The sequence below is a fragment of the Danio rerio genome, chromosome 6, assembly GCF_049306965.1.
Source record: "Danio rerio strain Tuebingen ecotype United States chromosome 6, GRCz12tu, whole genome shotgun sequence".
Lineage (NCBI taxonomy): Eukaryota > Metazoa > Chordata > Actinopteri > Cypriniformes > Danionidae > Danio > Danio rerio.
Genome location: NC_133181.1, coordinates 24,290,001 through 24,315,110, shown reverse-complemented (window position 1 = coordinate 24,315,110; position 25,110 = coordinate 24,290,001). Strand labels below are relative to the sequence as shown.

General features: G+C 41.0%; 1 protein-coding gene across 3 annotated transcripts in view; it reads right to left on the bottom strand.

Moving 5' to 3' along the window:
* Window positions 1-1,449: 1,449 nt before the first annotated feature.
* Window positions 1,450-25,110, bottom strand: part of ccdc40 (coiled-coil domain 40 molecular ruler complex subunit) — a 41,338-nt gene continuing 17,677 nt past the window's right edge. Inside the window, exons 6-20 of one of the 3 annotated variants that reach the window (NM_001271813.1) lie at window positions 24,811-25,030; window positions 24,256-24,413; window positions 23,922-24,044; window positions 23,307-23,428; window positions 22,986-23,229; window positions 22,686-22,868; window positions 21,658-21,903; window positions 21,248-21,461; window positions 20,806-20,975; window positions 19,992-20,083; window positions 19,751-19,871; window positions 19,468-19,659; window positions 3,342-3,500; window positions 2,804-2,941; window positions 1,450-1,943 (exon numbers count right to left, since the gene is read on the bottom strand). In NM_001271813.1, coding sequence (NP_001258742.1) covers window positions 1,827-1,943; window positions 2,804-2,941; window positions 3,342-3,500; window positions 19,468-19,659; window positions 19,751-19,871; window positions 19,992-20,083; window positions 20,806-20,975; window positions 21,248-21,461; window positions 21,658-21,903; window positions 22,686-22,868; window positions 22,986-23,229; window positions 23,307-23,428; window positions 23,922-24,044; window positions 24,256-24,413; window positions 24,811-25,030 — 2,499 coding nt within the window. In that variant the 3' untranslated portion in view covers window positions 1,450-1,826. Of the gene's footprint in view, window positions 1,944-2,803; window positions 2,942-3,341; window positions 3,501-6,390; window positions 6,486-6,576; window positions 6,769-19,467; window positions 19,660-19,750; window positions 19,872-19,991; window positions 20,084-20,805; window positions 20,976-21,247; window positions 21,462-21,657; window positions 21,904-22,685; window positions 22,869-22,985; window positions 23,230-23,306; window positions 23,429-23,921; window positions 24,045-24,255; window positions 24,414-24,810; window positions 25,031-25,110 lie in introns of those variants that run through there. The other 2 variants (XM_073953169.1, XR_012407400.1) reach the window with 2 other exon arrangements.

The window sequence follows — 25,110 nt, the reverse complement described above, 5'->3', positions numbered from 1 at the left end:
GGTGGGAATGCTCAATATCAATTTCAATCACCAGACAAGGGTGTGTTTCCCAAACAACGACGTAACTCGCAGCTAAACTTTCATAGTACGATGCATTGTTTGGGAAAAGAACAATGTAGTGACAAGTGTTTCCCAAAACCTGAAGCTTCTCTGTCACAGATCAATCATTTGAACCACGTTAGTTCTAAAGCAATACGCCCATAATGGTGCTTTAAACGGGGTGGTAACAACTTCTTTAGAGAAGAATCCCATAATTTCTTTGTGCAAATCATATTGTTTTACAAACACACATTTAAAAAAAAAAATATATTAGTTTTGGTAAAAACATGCACTCGCTTTCCATATTAATTGAAGTATATGTAAATGGAACATATAGGGCTTGTGTTTCCTTTACAAATATTATTGAGAACATTACATTTTCTTTTCTAAACATTTCTCTTCATATAATAAAAGATAACACGTATTCTAATATAATATATAAATCATATACATAAATACATAAATAATGAGGCTATATTAATATTAATGATGATGACAATTATTATTATTATTATTATTATTATTATTAAGTAGGATATTGTTAAAAAAAAATCCTGAAAAGTCTACTTTTACAATTTGACACATGCAAACCACTGCAGAAATGTTCTAACCAACAGGCCCATGTCATATACAGTAGGCTACAGATAGTATAACCTGCTATAAATTAAAAGCATTAGCGTGTGCTAACTAGGTTAACTAGGCAGGTTATGGTAATTAGGTATTGTATAACGACTGTTTGTTCTGTAGACTATCAAAACAAAATATAGCTTAAAGAGGCTAATAATTTTGACCTTAAAATGGTTTTTAAAAAAATTAAAACTGATTTTATTCTAGCTGAAATAGAACAAATAAGACTTTCTCTGGAAGAAAAAATATTATCAAACATACTGTGAAAAATTTCTTGCTCTGTTAAACATAATTTGGAAAATATTTGAAAAAGAAAAACAATTCAAATGGGGGCTAATAATTATGACTTCAACTGTAAATATATATAAACATTTTGTGCATGTAATGTGCATGTGTACATTGTTTCTTTTGCATGAATTTATTATTGAGATCCTTCTGACTCCATAATAATAATCTAAAACACTAACTGGTCACCATCCAGTACTGGTGCTATAATATAAACCAAAGTGTTATTGACTCAATAAGTGAAAGAAAAAAAAAGAAACTTTGCTGAAGAGAACAAATTAAATCAATCCTCCTAAAATTATTTAAAAATTCCCTTTTCAGTTCAGCTGAAAATGTTTTGACTGCTATTCATTACAGTAAACAAAATATAAAACTTTTTAAAACCACTGCATCATGGTACCCTTACTATAATTAACCATCACTTGTCAATTGGTAAATCAAAAAAAAAAAATAAAAAATAATAATAATAATAAATAAAAAACAGATGGACAAGAAATGTATTTTTTTAAAGCGGCCGCCTGCTATTTTAATGATCAATTTTAATATACATTATCATTACAATTGAATTGGACTAACACAATGGATCGATCTATTAAATGCATCATCTGACACTTGTAATCACAATATACATAAAGCTTCAATAAATACACTAGTACTAGGTAGTCACTGCTGAGACCTGATTGAAGAGTTGGTGTAGGACTGAAATAAGACTCTACTCTTTCATGCTGTAGCTGTAAATGAGAAAATTCTGTAGGACTTTTTTTTTTTTATAATTAAATACCTATACCTATTTATACCTATATATATATTCCTCTTATGTCAAATGTTGTATTTTTATTTATGCGTTTTATTTTAGGTATTATGTATTTCTGTGCTCACTGGCTGTTTGGACATTCACCATGGAGGTGTTCTGCCAGTATGCTGTTCATCCTGTGGAGTGTGCTGTGGTGCTGAGGGTATTCTTGAGCCAAACGCTGGAGGGTAAGGCTAACCTAAAATAAAAGTGCAGAATTTAATTAGCATCATTAGTCAGTGATTATTGTCTACATTCGTGTTTGTTGTATTTGTTTACTAAATCTGCATCTGTAGTCATAGATGGTGGTAAGGGTGGAAGACAAGCAAGCGATGACTTTGGACTGGTGGGAAGTAGTGGAGGTCTCAGATGTAGTGTTGTTTTTCGGTGGCTTGTTTTTTGTGAAGCTGACATTTTAGTGTTTATTAGTTTTAGTCATGTTCATGCTATTTTTAGTCTAGTCAGGTTTTAGTTGACTAAAAGTCTGATCATTTTAGTCAGAATCATACTATTTTATTTTTTGTCTACAAAAACTGATGACATTTAGTCTAGTTTAGTCAATGAAAATTGTATTTCTTAGCAAATCCTGTCTTGTTGACATGATAATATGCAATAATACTGAGACATGATAATACATTCATGTCAGTAGTCAGTGGGTGGGGAAACTCACAGTGCTACGTCACCAAGAGGTCAGCCTAAAAAATGACTGGGATTTATATCCTGATTTAACAGTATAATATTAAAGAAAAAAAGGTTCCAAAAGTTAATTTGGTGCTTTTTAAGTTAGTTGTGAGATTCAAATTTATTGTAATTTAGATTACATTATGGTTTTGTTTGAGGGTTAATTTAGAAGCTATTGCCTTCGTAAAGATGCTCTTTAACCAAACCAAATGCTCTTTAACCAAAGCAAAAACTGCATGTAGATCTGATGTTGCATGTAAAATCATATAACGTATGATGTGGAATGTTCAATCTTTCTTTCTATTATTATATTCTCTGCATTATTATGGTCTGCCTGATTTTCTTTATCAAAACATTGTCTGTGGATTTTACACTGACCATTTTCAATCGCTCTTCTTGTTTGTGTGTACCCAGCTCCAATGCTGTGACTCCAGTTGCCATTGGTGTGTACCGTCCCTCCTTAACAGCATGCAGGTGTTTGGCCCGAGTCTGCAGCACGGGCAGACGATACAAATTCTGCAGAAGTGACCACAGAATCATGGGTGACAGACTTAAACATCAGATAGTTACAAAACATTAGTTAAACATAAGATTGTTTAGGACCTACATCTTAATTCCAAAAGGACCCTGCCCATAAATGTTCTCTTACACAAGTATTTGTATTGTAATTCAACAATTGCTGCCTTTTTTCTTGCATTTGTTATTCTTTGAATCTTATAAAAAATATGTCTATGTAAAGCTATTTTGTAAGCATGAATGTAAACACTTGCTGCTGTGATGTGACATTAGTGTGGAATAGAATGAATTTATTTAACAATGATATCGATAATTTTGTAAAATGGAGAGCTCCTATGTTGGAGTATCATAGTGTCCAGTATGCAAGTGTGTGATTTATGCTGTTGGTGGATGCACTCACTCTCTCTTTAATTTCTTGTAGTCTGCGGAGATCCTGGGAGAGAAATGCTTCGGTATTCTGTATGTTATTGAGATGCATTTGTTTGTCTTGAAGTCTGGATGTCATAGAGCCCAGCCTCTCCTCCAGTTGAGCTATAACACCATCACACTCTTCAGTTTGCTAAACACACAAACAAACATAGTATGTTAGAACAGAATAGAACAGACTTAGATACAACATAAACCCAGCATCTGCATACTAGTCAACATAAAATGTTTCCAGATCTTCTGACTTAAATCGCCATTTCGATTTAATTTGCAATTTAATTTAATAACCAACTCAATATTCTCAGTAGTGTGCTGCACACACTTTGAATGAAAAGAATACAACATGCTTTAACTGTACATAAAAATATGGTGTACAATAATGTACTAGTTTGAGTTAGTTAGTTAATGTTTTTACTATGGGTGTGACGAGATGATTACTCCATGAGACGAGACGCTAGATTTTTACACTATTTTTAAGAAATCTTCAGTGATGAAATATATAAATGGAAAATAGTCTTTTATTCAACTAAAAAAAAAAAATCACAAATTGCAAAACTATTTAGGTTTAGGTGCTTTTTAATTAAATGTGTAATAAGTGTTATTTTACTCCATAGCAAGCACTGCAAAATATTTTGCAAATAGCCTGTGTGAATGGAAATTATTTATATATATATATATATATATATATATATATATATATATATATATGATTTTAAATATTAGCAAACAATTTGCTAAAATATAAAAAATATTTTTTTTCTGAAAAGAAAAACTCACAAACTGCAAAACAATGTAGGTACTTTTTAAAAAAATTTAATGAACGTTTTTTTTCCATTATATTAAATTCTATGCCATAAAGGACATGCAAACACTGCAAAATATTTAGCTATAAACTCTACTGACTGGCTTCTCCCCTGTACAATTTCACATGAGAAATCTAAATCCTTTCCACAAATTAAACTTGAAAAAAAAAAAACATGTCATTTTTGTATGTAATTTTTAGTTTCACTTCCATTCAGCAACATTTCAATCATGCCCCTGTGACTCACTCTGAGCTACTGGATGTGAATATGAGGTAAGAACTGATATGAGACAGTTGTTTTAATGTAGTTTGATACAGCACACGAATAAAATAAGCTTTTTTTCTTTTCCCGAACAGCATAACCTTGTGTTTGGTGATGATAAAGGTGTCTCAAGTCTACAGGAGTTCAGTGTGTGTGTGTGTGTGTGTGTGTGTGTGTGTGTGTGTGTGTGTGTGTGTGCGTATCAGTGGTATTATACTGACTCAGTAGGTGCAGAGAATAGTGTCAAACAGGCATGTATTTATGGCTTATCCAGTCGCAAAATGTGTTTACATGTCTGTGCTGCACTTCAATAATATGACTAAAATATGAATACTCCACGTGTCTTAATTCCAGTTGTGTTTACGACTTGGCTCTATTGGATGAGGCAGCCATTAAACTTAAGTTAAAAGAAAATGTTATGTCACACTCGTCCAAGCAACTGAGTGCCACATACAACTTCCAGGCCAGCCTGGTATGCCAGGTGTGTGCAAAGCATTTGATATGCAGTTCAAATACAATCCTATCTTTAACCTTCAATGCTAATTTCACCCTAACGCTCATAATGTCACAACTCACAAGACACTCTTCACCTAGTCAAGAAATCTTGTCATGATTTAATCTCACGAGATCTCATCATACAAGATGTTGTCACACCCCTAGGATCCATGTCTTTGGACTGTGGGGGAAACTGGAGCACCTGGAGGAAACCCACACAAACACGAGAAGAACATGCAAATTCCAAACACAAATTCCATGGACTCGAACCAGTGACCTTCTTTACCATTAAGCCACCATATCTATCTATCTATCTATCTATCTATCTATCTATCTATCTATCTATCTATCTATCTATCTATCTATATATATATATATATATATATATATATATATATATATATATATATATATATATATATTACCAAGTCAGGAGAATGGACTCACACTCTTGTGATTAGTCTTGTTAAGTTACTTTGAAAGAACAAACTCGGAAAACAAAGAACATAATATGCGACATAATATGAGATGCTGCATTCTTCCTAAAGATCACATGACCTTCAGACGTTTTCACAAATAATTAAAAAATTTGTGTGAACTAATGTTTTTTCAATATTAATAGTGTGGCAAGTAATCAATCACCCTGGAAAACAAAGAACACCAACACACCCACTGTTCTGGTTGATAGGTGCCAGCTGCATCTTATCAGCCACAGGCTACATAAGCCTTACAAACTCAGCCAGAAGGAGAGAAACATCTCTATAGTTTCCACTATCGTTCCTAAAGCGAGTGAGCCAGGGCGAGCCAAGGCCAGTCGCGTTTCCACTGTCAAATCGGGGCTTTCTTGGGGCTAGCGGCTGGCCTTTTGTGGCCTGCCGAATACCTTGGGCCAAAGAGGGCCAGCTGGGGCTTCGGGGCGGAGTAAAAGGAGAGGCGGGCACAGTTTTCCGATCGCACATGAGTAAATGCGCTAAACAAACAAATAAATAAATAAATAAGGGAAAGAAAACATCTAGCCTTATGGGGTCTTTTTGCGTATGATCACCCTTATGTTTCACCTTTTGAATGTAAGGGTGTTGCATAAAATAATAAAATAGTTTTAATTTATAGAGACATTCTTTGCTGCATCCTTATTACCATATTAAAGAAACAGCAGACAGTAGAGGTTTTCGAGAGTTTTTGTTAAGTTTAAAAGGGACAGAAGGCACAAGGGGGGAATACAACACAGGTTTAACTCTAGATACATGAAAAATAGGGTGTACCCGACCAAGCTTGGGGAGAAGCTTGAGCCTTACCACCACCGGATACAAGACTTTGGTAATTTGATATGGACCAATGAACCTGGGGGCCAGGTTACATGAAGGCACTCTGAGAGGCAGGTGCTTGGTAGAGAGCCATACTCTTTGACCACAAATGTAATGGGGGGCAGGAGTTTGGTGTTGGTCGGACGCTGCTTTGGTTCACCTGCCAACTTGGACCAAGGCCTCCCTGGCTTTCCTCCAGGTGCATCGACACCGCTGAACAAAAGCCAGGGCAGACGGAACTGCAGCTTCAGGTTCCTGTGAGGGAAACAAAGGGGGTTGGAATCCAACAGAACACTCAAATGGGGACAAACCTGTAGCTGACGATGGAAGAGAGTTGTGAGCATACTCGACCCATGACAGTTGTTGGCACCAGGAGCTAGGGTTGTGGGACGCCAGGGAGAAGAGAGTTCCCTCCAAATCCTGGTGGGCCCTTTCAGACTGCCTGTTGGTCTGAGGATGGAATCCTGATGACAGACTCATAGAAGCCCCGATCTGTCGACAGAACTCCTTTCAGAAGCGGGAGACAAACTGGGGACCCCTGTCAGAAACCACATTAACCAGAAGACCATGAATCCGGAATACATGATCAATCACCACTTGCGCAGTCTCCTTGGCTGAAGGAAGTTTGGGGAGGGGAATGAAATGGACTGATTTAGAGAAACGGTCCACCACCGTGAGAATGACGGTGTTTACTTTAGATTCTGGGAGACCAGTGACAAAATCAAAGGCCACGTGTGACCATGGGCGGGACGGGATGGGTAGGGGGCGAAGCAGACCAACGGGAGGTGCATTAGAAGTCTTGTTCTGGGCACAAACGGAACAGGCCGCCACAAACTGCCGGACGTCCTTGGCCATGGATGGCCACCAGAATCGTTGGTCAATCATAGCCAGCGATCTCCAAACTCCTGGGTGACAGGCTAACCTGGATGAGTGTCCCCACTGGATGATCTCTGAGCGAAGTCTGGTTAAAACAAACAGACGGCCCGCTGGGACCCTCCCTGGTACAAGGATCTTTTGAATGGCCTTCTCCACCCATCTCTCGATGTCCCAGGAGAGAGATGCCACCACCATTTCTTTAGGTAAAATGGCATCAACCGATTTCTCCTTTCCTGGGGCCTCAAAGAGACGGGAGAGGGCATCGGGCTTGACATTCTTGGTTCCAGGTCTGAATTATAGGGTGAATTTAAAGCGGTCAAAGAAAAGGGCCCAGCGAGCCTGTCGAGGGGTTAACCTCCTGGCCGAACGGATATATTCGAGATTCTTGTGATCTGTCCAGACCAGGAAAGGTTGGGCTGCCCCTTCTAGCCAGTGATGCCACTCCCGCAGAGCCAGCCTGACTGCCAATAATTCTCGATTACCTACGTCATAATTCCATTCCGAAGGGTTTAAGCGGTGGGAAAAGAAGGCACACGGATGTACTTTCCCTTCCAGGCAAGACCTCTGAGATAGAACTGTGCCTACCCCAACATCAGATGCATCCACCTCAACAATAAATTGTTGTTCAGGATCTGGAATGGACAAAACAGGAGCAGAGAAAAAACAGGACTTCAATTCATCAAAGGCCTCCTGTGCATCACAATACCACTTGAACCATACCTTGGGAGAGGTGATTGCTGTTAAAGGTGCAGCAATCTGGCCAAAGTTTCTGATGAATCGCCGGTAAAAGTTTGCAAAGCCCAGGAACCGCTGCAGAGCTTTACGAGAGTCAGGGGTCGGCCACTCGGCAACAGCTCTTATCTTACAGGGATCTGCCTGGATCTCTCCCGCTGAAATGATGAACCCCAGAAACGGAATTGACTGGGCATGGAAAACGCACTTCTCCGCCTTGACATAAAGTTGGTTTTCCAACAATCGTTGTAGTACCTGGCGTACGTGTTGAATATGTATCTGCAGGCATGGGGAAAAGATCAAAATATCATCGAGATACACAAAGACAAAACGATTAACCATGTCTCTCAACACAACATTAACCAGTGCCTGAAAGACAGCCAGGGCGTTGGTCAGACTGAACGGTAAGACCCGGTATTCAAAGTGTCCCGTAGGGGTGGTAGGCATTCCTGACGTCAAATTTGGTGAAAACCTTGGCTCCCAGCAACAGCTCAAAAGCAGACGACATGAGAGGTAAGGGGTACCTGTTTTTAATGGTAATGTCGTTGAGCCCTCAATAATCAATGTATGGACGCAGGGAGCCATCCTTTTTCTTAACAAAAAAGAATCCAGCACCTGCAGGAGCCGAGGAGGGTCGGATGAGACCGGCTTTAAGAGATTCATTAATGTACCTGTCCATAGCCCCTCTCTCTGGACCAGAAAGGGAAAACAAGTGTCCCTTAGGCGGAGAAGTGCCTGGGAGGAGCTCAATGGCACAATTGTACGGTCTGTGAGGAGGCAAGGAATTTGCCCGGGACTTGTTAAACACCTGGCGCAGGCCGTGGTACTCCACCGGGACCCCAGTCAGATCAGCTGCCTCTGCCTGTAACACAGAGGACACAGAAACAGGAAAAGGGGCACTGCCCAGACAAGAAGACAAACAATACTGGCTCCAAGATAAAATGGCATTACCAGGGTAATCAACATGAGGACCATGCTTTACTAACCATGGGTGCCCCAACACTATGGGGGCACTCGGGGACTCCAGAAGCAACAGAGTGGTCACCTAATGATGATTGCCTGAAACTGTCAGGTTAACAGGAGGGGTAGAATGGGTAACAGTGGTTATAAGGGAGTCGTTGAGGGAACGAGCAGGGATAGGATCAGGAAGAGGCATAGCAGGAATCCTCCACAAGGCAGCTAGGGAGGAGTCCATAAAATTTCCTTCAGCCCCCGAGTCAATTAGGGCCGAACAAGAATTAGAGGAATCACCCAAGTGAACAGAAACAGGACAGGCTACAGCAAAATGTCCAGGCTTCCAACAGTAAAGGCAGAGTCCCTGGACGAAGCGTTGCTGTCTCTGCAGTAGGGAAAGATGAAGACGCCCTACTTGCATAGGCTACGGACCCATGGGGACAGAACCAGACGGTTCTGCAGCCAAGACTGGTTGGTATCCTCCACTCTCCATGACGGACGAACTGTTAAACGTTGTTGACGACGATGTAGACGTCCCTCAATCCGCAGGACCATGTTAATTAGGTCATCAAGCACCTGAGGAAGATCCTGTGTGGCCAACTCGTCCTGAATGTCATCCTGTAACCCGCCACGGAACATAGACCTATACGCGCCCTCGTTCCAGTCACAGGATTCCGCCAGAGTCTTGAAGGAGATGGCATATTCAGTAACTGATTGTCCTGCCTGGCGTAGACGTGCCAGCTGGTCCGCTGCTTCCTGGCCCCGGACTGATCGGTCGAACAATCTCACCATCTCCTGGCAAAAATCTTCAAACGAAACACAGCAAGGGGCTCTAGTCTCCCATACTGACATTTTCCATTATCGAGCTTTACCGGTGAGGAGGGTCAAAACAAATGCCACTTTAGATTCATCAGATGCATAAGTGAGTGGTTGTAGGGTGAAAACCACCGCACAAAAACGCTCTACAAGAATTAGGGTCTCCGGTATAGGGTGGAGGGTTGTTGCAACGGGGCTCCGGCTCGTGATGACGGGGAGGGCCCCCCTGGGCTGCCTCATGCTGTAGGTCCTGGACGAGTGCAGTTAGCTCTGCCACTTGATTGGCCAGGAATTCCACCTCCCTGGTGGTGTTGGTTAATCTGACCTCATGCTGGCCTAAGAGTGCACCCTGCTGGGTGACTGTGGTTCTGACCGTGTCTGAACCTGCTGCGTCCATTCTTTGGTCAGATCCTACTGTCAGGAATGGGACTGGAAGGACACAAATGCAGGTTCAAATTAAAGATTTTAATGACCAGCAAAACAGTAGTCAAGGCCACAAATAACAGCCAAAGAATAATAAAAAAATGTAAAAAAAAATGATCAAACAAAAAGTCTTTAGGGCCTCCTCCGTCACCGGATATGTTAAGAAAAAATACAAATTTCCGAGGGAAAAAACAAAGTCTCTCTGCCAGTAGCGTACTGCACACTAGGCCTGGGTTTAGACAGCAAAAATATACTAAGAAAAGAATGTCCTTACGAACTCCTCCGGTAGAGGGCGCACTATGGCCCGGCTGTTTCGGATGTGACCGAGGAGAGCGAGCGAGGGATAGGGGAAGCTGGACGGCAGGTGATGCCGGAGAACTCAGTGCGGAGGGGATGACGGTGCCTGAGAACAGAGGGAGATGAGCCAGAGGAACATACACAAAAAGGACTGTGCGCTAGAAGCTGGATGACGGCCAGGCGAGACACAACTGGAAGGGATAACCCCAACCAACCAACACGACAAGACAAGACTAGAGAGACAACCCAGAAGACAGCTACACGGATTGACACACAACGATCTGACACAGGATGACACACAAGAGGGAACTAAATAGGGGAAGGAGCATAACCGAATCCAGGTGAGACCAATTAAATCATGATAATAGTAAAATAAGGTAACAAGGGGATAGGAGGAATATTACGGTGAACACATGGTGACAGACCAAAACAAAACATCCACGCGTGCTCATGACAAGAAAACGTAAACAAAGGCGACGTGATCAAACCAGGGATGTGACATGGTGCGCTCACTGTGCTGGGTCCCTCCTTTACTGGCGAGAGCACTCGATGCAAAATGCCAACAGTCGGTCGGTGAGTAAACAAATGTAATGAATGGAAATACACAGGATTGTGCGTATCGACATATAATGTACTGTTGTACAGTAACATGTTATTTGTTTATTTCGGTTGTCTTCATTTTAATGGTTTAATTTCGTGATGATTCCATGGTGTGCTTTGTCTGCCTGATTTTCGCTGAAGTGGGATGGTTGTGTGATGATTGATTCTGGGCAGTGGCGGTTCTAGACCAGAGTAACTGAGGGGGCCGGGCAGGGGCTACTTCTACTTTTAAGGGGTACACTTTAACATACATCACAAACTATTTAAACAATTATTCAGTCATTTTTTATGCATCACTCAGCAGTCTTCATAAACTTTCATTCATTAATTTTCTTTTCTTTTCTTTTCTAGTCCCTTTATTAATCTGGGGTCACCACAGCAGAATGAACCACCAACTTATACAGCATATGTTTTACGCAGCGGATGACCTTCCAGCTGCAACCCATCACTGGGAAACACCCATACACTCATACACCTTGGACAATTTAACAAATTCACCTATAGCACATGTTTTTGGACTGTGGGGGAAACCGAAACACCCAGAGAAAACACACTGCAGTACGGGACGAACATACAAACTCCACACAGAAATTCCAACTGACCTAGCTGCCACTCGAACCAGCAACCTTTTGCTGTGAGGCGTTTGTGCTTCATAAACAAGCTAATTAAATATCTTAAACTCGAAAATAATCTTCAGTGTTCATTTATTTGACAAGTAACTTTGTATTGTAGGATAACACATTTCTAACATTCAAGTACAGCAAGGCACATTTTTACACCTGTAAACTTTAACAGATGCAGTTGAAGTCAATTTTTTTTGCCCTCCTAATAATTTAAAATTATGTTTCCCAAGTGATTCAAACCAATGAGATTTTCACAGCATTTCCTATAAAACACAAAAAATTAATCTGGAGTCATAATAAGTGTTATTTCTTATAGTTTATTTCTTGAATAAAAGCAGTTTTAACATTTTTTAAAAACTATTTTAAGTTAGTGTTATTAGCTTCTTTAAGAAAGAATTATTGTATATTTTATTGATCATCTACACGACAAACCAGTTATACAATAACTTGACTAATCATTCCAACTTTCCTAGTTAACATAACCTAATTAGGTCTCTAAATTACAATTACAAGATTATTTTAATCTGAATCAAAGACTAGAATACTTATAGGGACTTTGTCTGTATACAACTATCTTGCTAAATAACTAGTAAAATATCATGCACTGTCACCATGGGAAAAGTAAAAAGAAGTTATTATAAAAATTGGTTAGTTAAACTATTATGTTTAAAAACATGTTGTAATAAATCATGTCTTGATGACTCCTGCTTTATGTCACAACTGAAATTAAAAACGAATGAAGGAGGCAAAACTAATTAAGTTGAATATGACTTTTACATGAGCGTGACTGAAAACTAAACTGGATCACTGTTTCATCTGTTCTCCTGTACTTGCCGTTTGTAAGTTCAAGACTGCATTTCCTAACGGAAAACTATGTACAGTCAATTTTTGACTAATAATAGCCTCTGCATAGCCAAGCACTTCCTATAATAAAAGTTTTGAAATCTCAAATGAAAACAGAAGCCTAATATCATCAACAGTGGATATTTTGATAGTGTTTTAAAAACATAAACATGACTGAAGTTGAATCGTTTTATTACCTGTGTCAATTTGGGGGTTAACTTCTGACAAATGCGGTGAACTGAAGTGCGCAGCACCGTCACTGACAGACAGAGAGAGAGAGAGAGAGCGCGCAAAAGCATAGAGAGCGAGTCCGCGCCATACGACTGGACACGACACTGAGAGCGCGCGCCACCGATGGCTAATATCGCTTCTCCGTGGCGTTTTGACACAAAAATGCGCGTCCAAATTTAGGGGGGCCAGAGGGGGGGCCAAGCTTGTTGACACGGGGGCACTGCCACTGGTTCTGGGGGCGGTGTTTGCGTAACACGCTGCGAGCTACTAGCCCGACAGTGGAAACATAACATGATTTAAGCCTCATTACTCAACCTCCTGGGTGATTGGCCTGGCCCGGCCTGATAAAAGCCCTGGCTCGCACTGGCCCGATAGTGGAAATGCGGCTAATGAGACAGAGCACTAGAGCCTTTTCTTTTTACTCTTCCAGACAGCAGCAGGAGACTAATCAGCCAACCCGGAGCACTACATGGACACCCTGCACCAAAGGAGAGAAAGCACACACTGGAGCACCCCAACTGAACAGATCTCTTCCCGGGTACAAGCCACACAGCTCTTCAGACTGGCAGAGCTCTGGTTGCTATTTGGGAACACCACTGCCTCTTCGCTGAGCAAATGGTGATCAACCGCCTGCTCAGAGCTCTCTCCAGAAAACTTAGCCGACCCATGAGTATGAGAAACCCCACCAGTCTGGGTACTTTTGTAGAAGCCATCGAGCTGACAGATGCTTCATTTGCACGGGACGAGGGAGATCGAGCGGCTGCAAACTTCCGAAGGGTACCCCGGGATTGACGCTCGCCAAAGGGTACCTCAAGTACAATGAGCAGGCTGACGGCCCCCTCCCACATCGACGAGCCTATGCCAACTGAACCACAGTCCCCAGGAGCCTGCGCATGGATCGCTGGTGGCATCATACACCACACGGTGCCAACCGGAGCCCCACAACACATGGTGAAGATAGGGGTAAAAGAGCTGATGGCGGTGTTGGACTCAGGATCCTCCATCACACTGGTCCAATCACACAATGTCCCTCCCCGAACTGACTTAAAAGCGACTATGCCAATCACCTGTTTACATGGAAAAACACGCCACGTACCCACACGCCGAGTAACGTGGCAGCCAGTCCAGGGACTTGGCCGATGGAGTTAGGAATTGTGCAAGAATTATCAGTTCCAATCCTGTTGGGGAGGGACTGCCCGAATTCCAACAGCTCCTATCCGCCACGATGCAGCCAGCAAGACCACGACAGAGGGGACGGGCTCGTCCACGAAGAAAAGGGGGCCGTCCTACTGTCATGCTGGCCACAGACAGCGAGCGAGAGGGTGAGTGCGCACAGTAAGATCCTAATCCATTTTTTGATCTGTTTCAGAGAATAATCCCAGGAAGAGAGTTTGGAAAAGAGCAACAGGAAGATGACCATTTAAAGGGCCATGAAACCCCCTCGTTTCAGCAGGGTGTTTTCACACCTCTACTTCGGAAAAAGTCAGAAAAGCGGGCGTGTCCAGCTCTGTTAAGGGGGGAGTGTCGGAGGAACTAAAGTGGAATGGTTTGGGAGTGTCTATTTGGGCACGCGCGAGTTTCAGTCAGAATACTCACACGAGAAAGTGATGGTGTATTTTTTACAGTCATTGTGTTTAACCTACATGGACATCTGTAGTTGAATTATTTGCCAGATTATTAAATGTTGGACTTTAACTGCAGTTTGGCTCTTTCATTCAGGGAATTCATTCATGCCCCTCGCGACAAACGCGATATTTGATTCGAGGATCTGCTCTAAGCGTGTATTTTTCATGCAATGTTTGATACCGCACGGCGAATGAGAGAAAAAAAAGCTCCGCAATTCCCGGAAACTTAGATGCACACGGCAGGTAGCGTCAGAAAGCCGCGTGTGTTATTCCGGTCACAAAATGCGGTGCTAACAAGTTTGCACTCAGTGCAATAGTTAACTTAATTCGATACGAACAAACTGAATAAACAAAGAGCACTGGTCGCTCACTTACCAAATCTGTAGAGACAGGACAATCACCAGCAACTAGAGCTGCGTCTTTATGAAGGGAAGACTACAAGCAAATCTGGATTTCAGCGTTTGCAGATGAGAACAGCTCTCAGGTAAACAATAATCCTCCTTGGACACGTAAGTTATTGTTGTCGAGCGTCGCGTACACTGTTAATCCACACGTGAGTCTGAGCTCTCACAGAGAGAAAATGAAAACGAAACTTAATGGCAGCAAACTATAAAAGCAACACTCCACGCTTGTTTTGCCAACACAACGTGGCGTCTCTGGTGTAAACAGTGACACTAATGAATATTAATGAAGTTGCAGAATAGAGCGCGCTGATTGGTTTGAACCAAGTCTTACTCATGCATTAATGCATCACACTGTAAGACGTAATAAGACACACTCTGGCACAGACGCCCAGTCTGCACGCTGGAATACACGCTATTATGTCATGACCGTGACGCAGCTTCAAAAATTCGTTTCAAACAGGAAGTACGAATTTGCTTGAAATAACGCAAAAACAACCAATTTACACTTTTTAGTGAAATATAGGTGTCCTAATAGTGTTTTTAGCAGTGTGGGACACATATACGACTGTCAAAAGCTCAAAAAATGTGTTTTGGTGTTTCGTGACCCTTTAAAGCATTGCTGAAAGCAAGTCTGAGAAATAGATGGAGAAGTGCGTATTCCAGGGCCTCACCCTCTCCCGTACTTCGTGGTCAGGAAGGGCCTGCTCTACTGTATAGCACAGCAACGGGGGGAGGAAAAAAGTCTACTGGTGGTCCCGAAAACCAAGACGAAGACGATAATGAAGCTGGCACACTCCCACCCCATGGCTGGGCAGCTAGGAGCAGAAAATACCACCCAACGCATCCGAGACCGCTTTCACTGGCCTGGCATGGAAGCAGAAGTGTAGAGGTTCTGTAGGGAGTGTGCCACCTGTCAGAGGACGTCACCGAGGAAACCTCCCCTCAATCCGCTAATACCACTACCCATTATTGAGGTGCCCTTCGAGCGCATAGGGATGGATCTGGTGGGCCCGCTGCCAAAATCCGCCCGTGGTCATCAACACATCCTGGTCATCGTCGACTATGCCACCAGGTACCCCGAGGCGATTCCCCTCCGAGTGGCCAACAAAAAATCTATCGCGAAGGAGCTCTTCCAATTCATCAGCGGAGTGGTGATTTCCTCCTCATCCTCATTGACTGACCAAGGCACCCCCTTCATGTCTCGGCTGAAAAGCGACCTCTGTCGGCTACTCAGGGTAAAAAACCTTTGCACATCTGTTTACCATCCCCAGATAGACAGTCTAGTGGAGCGGTTTAACCAGACCCTTAAACAGATGTTGCGCCGAGTAGTCGCAAAGGATGAGCATGACTGGGACCTCATGATCCCGTACGTGCTCTTCAGGATAAGGGAGGTACCTCAAGCATCCACAGGCTTCATTCCATTTGAATTATTGTTTGGGTGCCAGCCCCGTGGGTTACTAGATGTAGCCAGAGAGACATGGTAGCAGGAACCAGCTCGGCGTTGCAGCATCATTGAGCACGTGCGGGACATGGGAGAGCGAATAGACCATGTTATGCCTCTGGTCTGAGAACAACTAGTAACCTCCCAGCGCGATCAACAGAGGATATATGACCGGTTGGGCCGGTCAACTATAAGGTTTGTCAGCTGGGATATTGACGTGAGGAGAAGGTCTACCACATTAATCTCCCGAAGAAATGTGTGGCCCCTCGAGAAGAGATGGTGGCCTTCACTCAAAGCTCCCCGCTGATAGTAGGTATGGGAGAGCAGCTGTCGGCGGGTCAGAAGAACGAGCTGGAATCCCTGGTCAGTCAATTCCAGGATGTGTTCAGCGATCGACCCGGGCAGACAACTTTAGTGCAACATACCATCCGGACCCCCCCTGGCCAAATAGTTCGGCAGCGGCCCTTTCGGGTACCAGAGGCAATCGACAGGCAATCGAGGAGGAAATAGCACACATAAGGAAATTGGGAATAATCGAACCATCTCAGAGTCCCTGGTCCAGTTCGACAGTAATGGTACCGAAGCAAGATGGCACTTTCCGCGTCTGCAATGACTTCCGCAAGCTAAAAGACATCTCTAGCTTCGACGGATACCAAATGCCCAAAGTGGATAAACTGCTAGATCATCTCGGTGGGGCTCAGTTTATCGACACTGGACCTAACAAAAGGCTATTGGCAGGTACCCCTCTTGAAAGAGGATAAAGTAAAGACTGCCTTCAGCACACCATCTGGCCACTGGCATTACAAGGTTCTTCCCTTCGGGCTGCATAGGGCACCTGCCACGCTCCAACAATTAATGGACATATTGCTCCGGCCCCACCACTTACCTCGACGACGTAATTATCCAACTGTGCGTTGGGAGGAGCATCTGGACCGGTTGCGGAGGGTGCTGATGGAGCTCTGTCGGGCTGGGCTCACTGCCAACCCCAAAAAGTGTCACCTGGGTCTAGCTGAAGCATGTTACCTGGGTTTCCAAGTAAGACGGGGGTTGATCAAGCCACAGCCCAACAAAGTGGAAGCATTACAGCGAGTGGAACGGCCACAGAACAAAACCCAGGTACGTGCATTCTTGGAGTTGGCTGGATACTACCGCTGTTTCATTCCCAGTTTCTCTTCGATAGCCTGTCCCCTGTCCGACCTGACCAAAAAGAGGCAGGCGGAAAAATTTCAATGGTCTGCAGCGGCAGAAGAGGTGTTCCAGAAATTGAAGACGACCCTAACATCTGCGCCGGTCCTCCACGCCCCGGATTTCGGCTGCCTTCATACTCCACACGTACACTTCCGAAACACAGGGCTGTCACATACATCAGCCGGAAGTTCAACCAATTGACAATCAGCGTCATCCTGGGGAAGGAGCACACAAACAACCTGGATGCACTCATGCCGATCGCCTGCACCTGGATCTCATCAGCATCACACAAGATAAAACCAGCTCGAAGAAGACCCTGACTCTAATGAGTTCTCTCTCTCTCTCATACAGAAAGCACGGAGTGATCGGATCGGGCGCAATAGCACGGATAAATCAAAGGAATCTTCACCATCAACTCACCCACAATGCACCTGGAGCACGGCAACACTGGGATCAAGGGAAGTTCACAAAAGACACCTGCACTCCTCGCACTTTCACCTCACCTTCACTGTAAATAATAGCCCTTTGGGGGTGTGTTCACTAACAACTTGTGTCTGCCTTTTCACTCCACCCTGCTACACTATATATATATATATATATATATATATATATATGTATATGTGTTTGTATATATATATATATATATATATATATATATATATATATATATATATATATATATATATTTTTTTTTTATGTATTTTGCAAAATATGAATAAAACCAATTTTAATATGAATAAAAGCAAATAACCACCTTTCCATGTGTTTATGCCTTTATTAAAATTTTCATATCAATGTTTACTTTCTCATTTAGGGAATCTGCTGAGTAAAACAACATGTATCTCTAAACTGTAAAAAGTAACTATAAAATGCTGAACTCCCCACCATCTTTACCCGGAGCTGTGCATTGTGGGTGCTCACCACTCAGCAAAGGACTATGAAACCATATCTAAATGCTTTGAAGCTCTAGTGGTTAAAAAAATAAAAGACATTTTGCACTGTGAAAAATCTCAGAGGGTGTGATCTGGAAGCCGAAAGTGGCAAAAAACAAAATTTCTGTGTGGCGTTTGCATGTTCTCCTCATGTTCGTGTAGGTTTCCTCCAGATGCTCCGGTTTCCCCCACAAGCCCAAAGACATGGTATAGGTGAATTGGATAGGCTAAATTGTCTGTAGTGTATGAGTGTGAATGGATATTTACCAGCGATGGGTTGCAGCTGGAAGGGCATCCGCTGCGTAAAACATATGCTGAATAAATTGGCGATTCATTCCACTGTGACACCTGATTAATAAAAGCGACTAAGCCGAAAAGTAAATGAATGAATGAATATAACAAAAAATGTCATTATTTTGCCACAATGATGTAGCATTATTTGACTTAAAAAAGAGACCCTAAAAACACCATTCCCTCTGTTAAGCATGGTGGTTATGTATAATCTGTAAATCATCTTCAAACACAGCATGATGCATGCATATTAATGATGCCAGAGAAACGTATCAGTCTGTGTTTTAGTTAGTGATCTTTTCATGTCCAGATGATGTAGAATCTGACTTAAAGTACATGCAAATGTTGAGGGCATGCACTGGGAGTTTGTTTGATTGGCATATTGTCCACCAGAGTTTTGCACTTACAGGAGGAAATAATGGTGCCAGAGGCTCGGGGTTAACCATGTCCATATACTAATATAATAATAACACTCTTATAACATACTTATAATAATACTAATAATAATACTTATTATTTGACTAAGCCTAGGTATTCCCAGATTTTCTTTATAGGGCACCTTAAAAGAACATAAAAGCACAGTCTTTAGGACCCGGAATAGCCACAATCTTGTTTTTTCTTTTTTTTTTTTTTTTTTTCGTCTATTATTTCTCATGCAATTTCTTGTTTCTTCCTTGAACATTTACTGAAAAAAATCTTTTTTCTCTACTCCTACATTGTGAACTTTATATAGCAGCTACCACAACACTGAGCTCAAACTCTAAACTACTGTAACAACAAAATATCAGTTGCCTGGCCTGGAACATTGGTCAGTTACATAGTTTATGTTTCGTAATATTGTCAATGCTACCTCTAGCAGCAAGGCAACAATTAGAAAACCTAAAAAGGTTAAATATTATTTGTGACACACCACCTTATTTTTGAAAACAGTCAAAACTGATTAATTTAACTTAACACATACCTTCTTTGTTTGGAGAATTTTTCGGCGAAGGCTCTGGATAGTGTTGTGGTAGTCATTGTGTGTGGGCTGCTTATGTGCTTGTGTGCGTGCCTGAGCCTCACTCCAAACTGCTATAGTCTTACTTTTAGCCACCACTGACTCCATGTCTCTCAACAACCTCTCCTGTTGCTTCATGAGTTGGGCATATCGAACCTGGGCACATGCACAACATCCATTCACACTAAAAATACACTTTTTATTTTAATATTCTTCCACACTTAAGCTTTTAATGATATAAACATACCTCCATACGATGAATCTCTGCTCGCATGGTTCGTATGTCTCCCTGTCCAATATCTGAATCTATGGCAGAACAAGTCTCCTGCATCAGTTGCGTTCTCTTCCCCCACAACATGACCTGACGCCTTCACATATACAAAACAGGTATGTGCACAAGTTTAGAAAACAGTACTGACATTTTCCAAATAAACTCTGAAGTCAATAGTGGAAAGAGTGAAAGAGCCCTGAAAATGGGTTGGACTCACTCTGCCTCCACCAAGCTGTTGATAAGTCTTTCTTTCTCTTCATTTAATCTCTCCAACTTCAGTTGAGTTTCAGCTGAATCCTTTTCAGCCTCCTACACGCACAAGATACAAATTGTTAAAATAGCCTTAAACAATATATCTTTTGAGTGACAATTACATGACTATTTATATCAAATCTGGCTTTTCAGGTTCACTGTGCTGCTGAATTTATCCTATTCGAACATAATGTAAGCAAGACTTAAAATTAGATAAAATAAGACAAGTAGCATGGGAGTGACTCAAGTGATCTAGAGCATAACCTGTTCAAGCAGTCTTGAGTCTCACAGAGAACCTGAGGCATAAAAGGAGAAGTGACGACAGAGGAAGACAAGAGCAGACTGGGCATAGACATGTTATGTTTGTTTTGCTCTCAGTTTGGTGGTTGTCACCATGAGGTACTGCCGCCCATTTGTTTTTTATGTTGATTTTCATTATTAAAATTATTTAAAGTTTGTCTGTTTACTGCCTACTTCTTCCTGTTGGCTAGGGAGCCATCAACTTTGCTACAAACTCTGTTTATCCTTTAGACCTTTTTTATATAGAATGTAGTAGTAGTATGTAGTATAGTTTTGTTTTTTAAATTACTACTAAATTTTTAAATATTACATAAACTTTGTATAATGGAAAAACTGCTCATTGTTGCTCATTCTATCTTAGGGTGTGTGCCTTGGAAAATTACATAATGCATGGGATAAAGATTGAAAAGATAAAACAAGTGGATACAGACAAGGGCTAATTTTCATAAAATACAGCTGCACAGTGCATATTACTGAACCTTGAGTCTCTGTCTGAACTCTGTCTCCATAAGGTTGCTGCTCTGCTGCAAGGCATGATTCAGATCACTGTTCTTGTTGAGTAGAGAGTTCAGTTTCACCATGTCTGCCATAAGAACTTTAATTTGTTTATCCAGATCTGCCAGCTCACTCTGATCCTGCTCCATCTCACCTGATACACACAAACAGACACACACATATGCACATAATGATATTAGTATTGTATTTTATCACTTACTTTATTACTTTGTTTGCTTTCTTTACACAAATTGTATTGAAAAACGTTTATTTTGAGCTGTATAACTAAAATGTATAGTTCACATTAAACAATTTTTTTTTAAATCTCAAAATGCATGATCATCATGGAATTCCAATGATTGACTTTGTTTCTTCTAACAACACAATTAAGATATTTATACTGTATTTGTTAACTGTGGTACATACTCTCTCTCCTGATCTTGCCCTGTTGCAATATTGTGAGCTGTGTTTGTAGGATCTGTACAGAGGAACTGTGAGCCTGTTTTTCCTGAGTAAATCTCACTAGCTCCCCCTGCTGCCAGAGCCACAACTGCTGACACTCTTTAATCTTGGCACCAACTTCCTCCAGCTCCTTAGACAGGGTGGCTGCATGGATCTCCAAAGGACCCAGGTCTTCATGCTACATACACTCAGACACACATTTGAATGTTTAAACATGCACTACATACAGCAACTTATATATAAAATGCAGCAATGATAAATTATTACTCTTTCTCAGAGTCTGTGTCATTTTCAAAATCTCAACAGGGATGTCTGTGTCATTCAAATTATTCATGCAAAAAACTATGTACTGAATTGGAGGTATAAGTTCTAACCCCAGTACTGGACACAATATCCTTGATCTTCTTGTTGTATATGCTGATTGTGGCCTGCTTTCGCTCAATATCTGTGATTTGTTTTACAATCTCTTCCTCGCGAGAAGAGAGTAACAAGTGTCTCTGGGTCGATTTTTGCTCAAGTTCAGCTTGAAATGCTAATAGAGAATCCAGATGTGTGGCCAACTCCTGTCCCTCCAGCGTAACAGTGTTGAAGTCATTTTCAAACTTAATTAACTGAGCCTCCTGAAAAATCAAATATACACAAATGTTATTAGTAAATATATACAAATATCAAATATTTACAAATGCTTTCCTTTAGATTAGGTCCTGATTGATATATTACTCTGGCATTTGTTTTATATGACGCACGACCTTCCAGTCGCAACCTAGCAATTCACAACTTGTGAACCCTTATGGCTGGGAAACAACATATTCATTCATTCATTTATTTTTCTTTGGCTTATTCCCTTATTTATCAGGGGTTGCCACACCGGAATGAACCACCAACTATTTCAGCATATGTTTTATGCAGCAGATACCCTTTCAGCCGCAACCAAGTACTGGGAAACACTCATACTCTATGCCCCAATTTGTTTATTCAATGCACTTATACCGCATGTATTTGGACTGTGAGGAAAAACCAGAGCACTCAGAGGAAACCCATGAGAACATGGGAAGAAAACGCAAGCTCCACAAATGATAACTGGCCCGGCCCAGGACTTGAACCAGCGACCTTCTTGTTGTGAGGTGACAATGCAAACTACTGAGCCACCGTGCTGCCGGGAAACACCATACACTCTTTCATTTTTTGCTGTGAGGCAACAAACATAAAATCTATAACATCTAATATTTTTCTTTAGATATTGACATGAAATATGACCTGGCTACCCTGTTATTCATCCACAAACACTTTCAGCACATTTAAGTTTGGTGATATTGAGCAAATGCATAAAATGAATAAAAATTATTCAAATAACAGTGAGATTCATAAGTCAGCATTTCTAGGTTAGCTGATGGCATCCTACCTTCTCTCTCCTGTAAACTGCAGTTTTATCATTCATTCTACGTGAGTATTTTGCTGCATTATTGTGAGTAAGCTGCTCCTGCAATTTGTTCATGATCTGGCTTTCTAGGTCCAAACGCACTGCAGACACTTTCTCCATCTGCTTCCTAAGAGCCTTAAGCGCAGACTGATGCATCTCAAGGTTCTTAATGGGAGAGAAATAAAAACATATCACATATTCAGGCATCAGACCACTACTCATTAACCAGGAAACATAAGTCAGGTAAAATATCTCTGCCATAGACTGATGTGAATTAAGTACCCCATGCAACGTGCTAAGGGTGTTCTCTGTCTCCTGCAATATTCGTGTATACGTGCTTAACTGGGCCTGCAGGACTTCCTGAAGGTTCTGGGAGTGTGTGATGAGTTTACGTGAAGTGGTGCAATCAGTCTGGCCTCGGTTCAGACGCAAAGTGAGGCATTCATTCTGTTCTTCTTCTTGTGTGATGGACTTTTTATAGCTCTCAATCTCTGTGTCCAGGGAGAGCATCTGATCATTGGCTTGTCTGGAGGAGGGGCCATCAATACACATAAATACTGTTGTCTGAGTCATTCACACAGATATCATGAGCATTATGTTTACCTTAGTTCCTCTTGCATGGCAGTGTAAGCCTCATCCCTCCTCTTCATCATTAAGAGGCTGCTTTTCCATTGCTGAAGTAACTGTCTATGCTCAACAATCACCGAGTCCAGTTCCAGCTGTGCCTATGATACATGTACACAGGCTTATTTAAATTATTATTATTTTTTTTGTAGCATATGACTTGCAGGATAATGTAATATTTAGAACTGAATTTAGAAGGATTTTGAAATTCCATCTAAGTAAATTTGAGCATAGATGGCAAATAAATATGCAGCATTTTATTTATACAATGTGACACTGAATAAAATTCAGCTTTAAAATCAACCATAAAAAAACTTCTAATCAAAGTTGTATTTCAAAAAAATTTAAAAAAAAAAGAATAGAATAGTTGAACATGATATACTTCTTTTGCATTTTAATGTACTTCCTTATCAAACTATTCCTCTATTATGTATTTAAGAAATTTGTGGTTATTCTTTCAATGATGACATTTTATCTAGCTTAAACAAAACTTAAATGCGTCAAAATGTCACATTGCTACATTTGAACAAAAGTGTGATTATTAGCTGAAATTAATATAAAAGGTTTTCATGATCTGCTGGAAAAGTTACTAACCTCAGAAAGAGAGTCCTTTGCAGCCCTTGTCTGCTCAGTCTGAGAAATGAGTTGAAGATCATACAGAGAGATCTGCTCCAAAAGCTTTTCTACACGATTGGTTAAACGCTCAACATAAATATCCTGACAGGAGAGAATGAGACAGAAAAGAGTTTGAATCTGATTCTGTAGAATTTCTATTTTATAACATTGAAGCTATATTACTGTAATAAATGATTAAACAATCAGCATGAAAATGCATATATTATTAGTACAAGTATATGAATATAAATGTATGAATATACTAAAAGAACAAGACACATGAAATAGCCATTTATATACTTTAGAACTCCACCTGTTGGTGTTTCTGTTCCTCTGTCTGAGTTCTCTCTTTCTGGGCTTTGTTTGAGGCATTTATTATTGCTTTGATGTCGGAGCACAAATCACTTTTGGCCTCCTGCATATAGAGCAACTTCAGGGCCAAATTATCCACTTTAGACTGCAACTCCAAGACTTTGAAATAAGCACAGATCATCAGACATTATGGTTATATATTTAACTGAGTTTTTAATCTTTTTTTAATAAATAAACATAAAATTTATACCAGAAGCATCACCAAACAAAACTGTAAAATAAATTTTAATCCATTTTCGAGTACACTCTTCTATTTCTTTGGGAGGTCAGAACTAAAAAAAAACAATTAAGGAATCATATAGTGTTTTTAAAAAGTGCATTATATTAAAGCATGCTGTTTATTTGTACAATACAATGTTCTGCATAATAATTGTGTTCATTAAGCTCATCATTAAACTAAACTAAAACCTCTAAATGACTAAAATAAAAAAAAGTGAATTCAAAATATTAGTTCAAACTATCATAGCTTATAATTAATAACAAAAATAGATCTTACCTTGCAAACGTTGTACATTTGTTTGACTAGCAGTATCTTGGTACTGATTTTTTACCACATACAGGTGGTCCTCGGCCTGTCTATGCTGAGCTGCAGCTTCGCTATTGGTCTCTTGGCATACCTCCAGCGAGGCCTGGAGTCTGGCCAACATTTCTTGGACCATGTATACCTCTTCAGCAAGGTCATGGCGCCGCTGTGCCTCTGCCTTCTCAACTACTACCTGCAGCAGGGCAGTTAAAATAAGTGTTCCTCAACATTTTTATTCGTGTGCATATATTTCACAAACAACAGTTATTCATG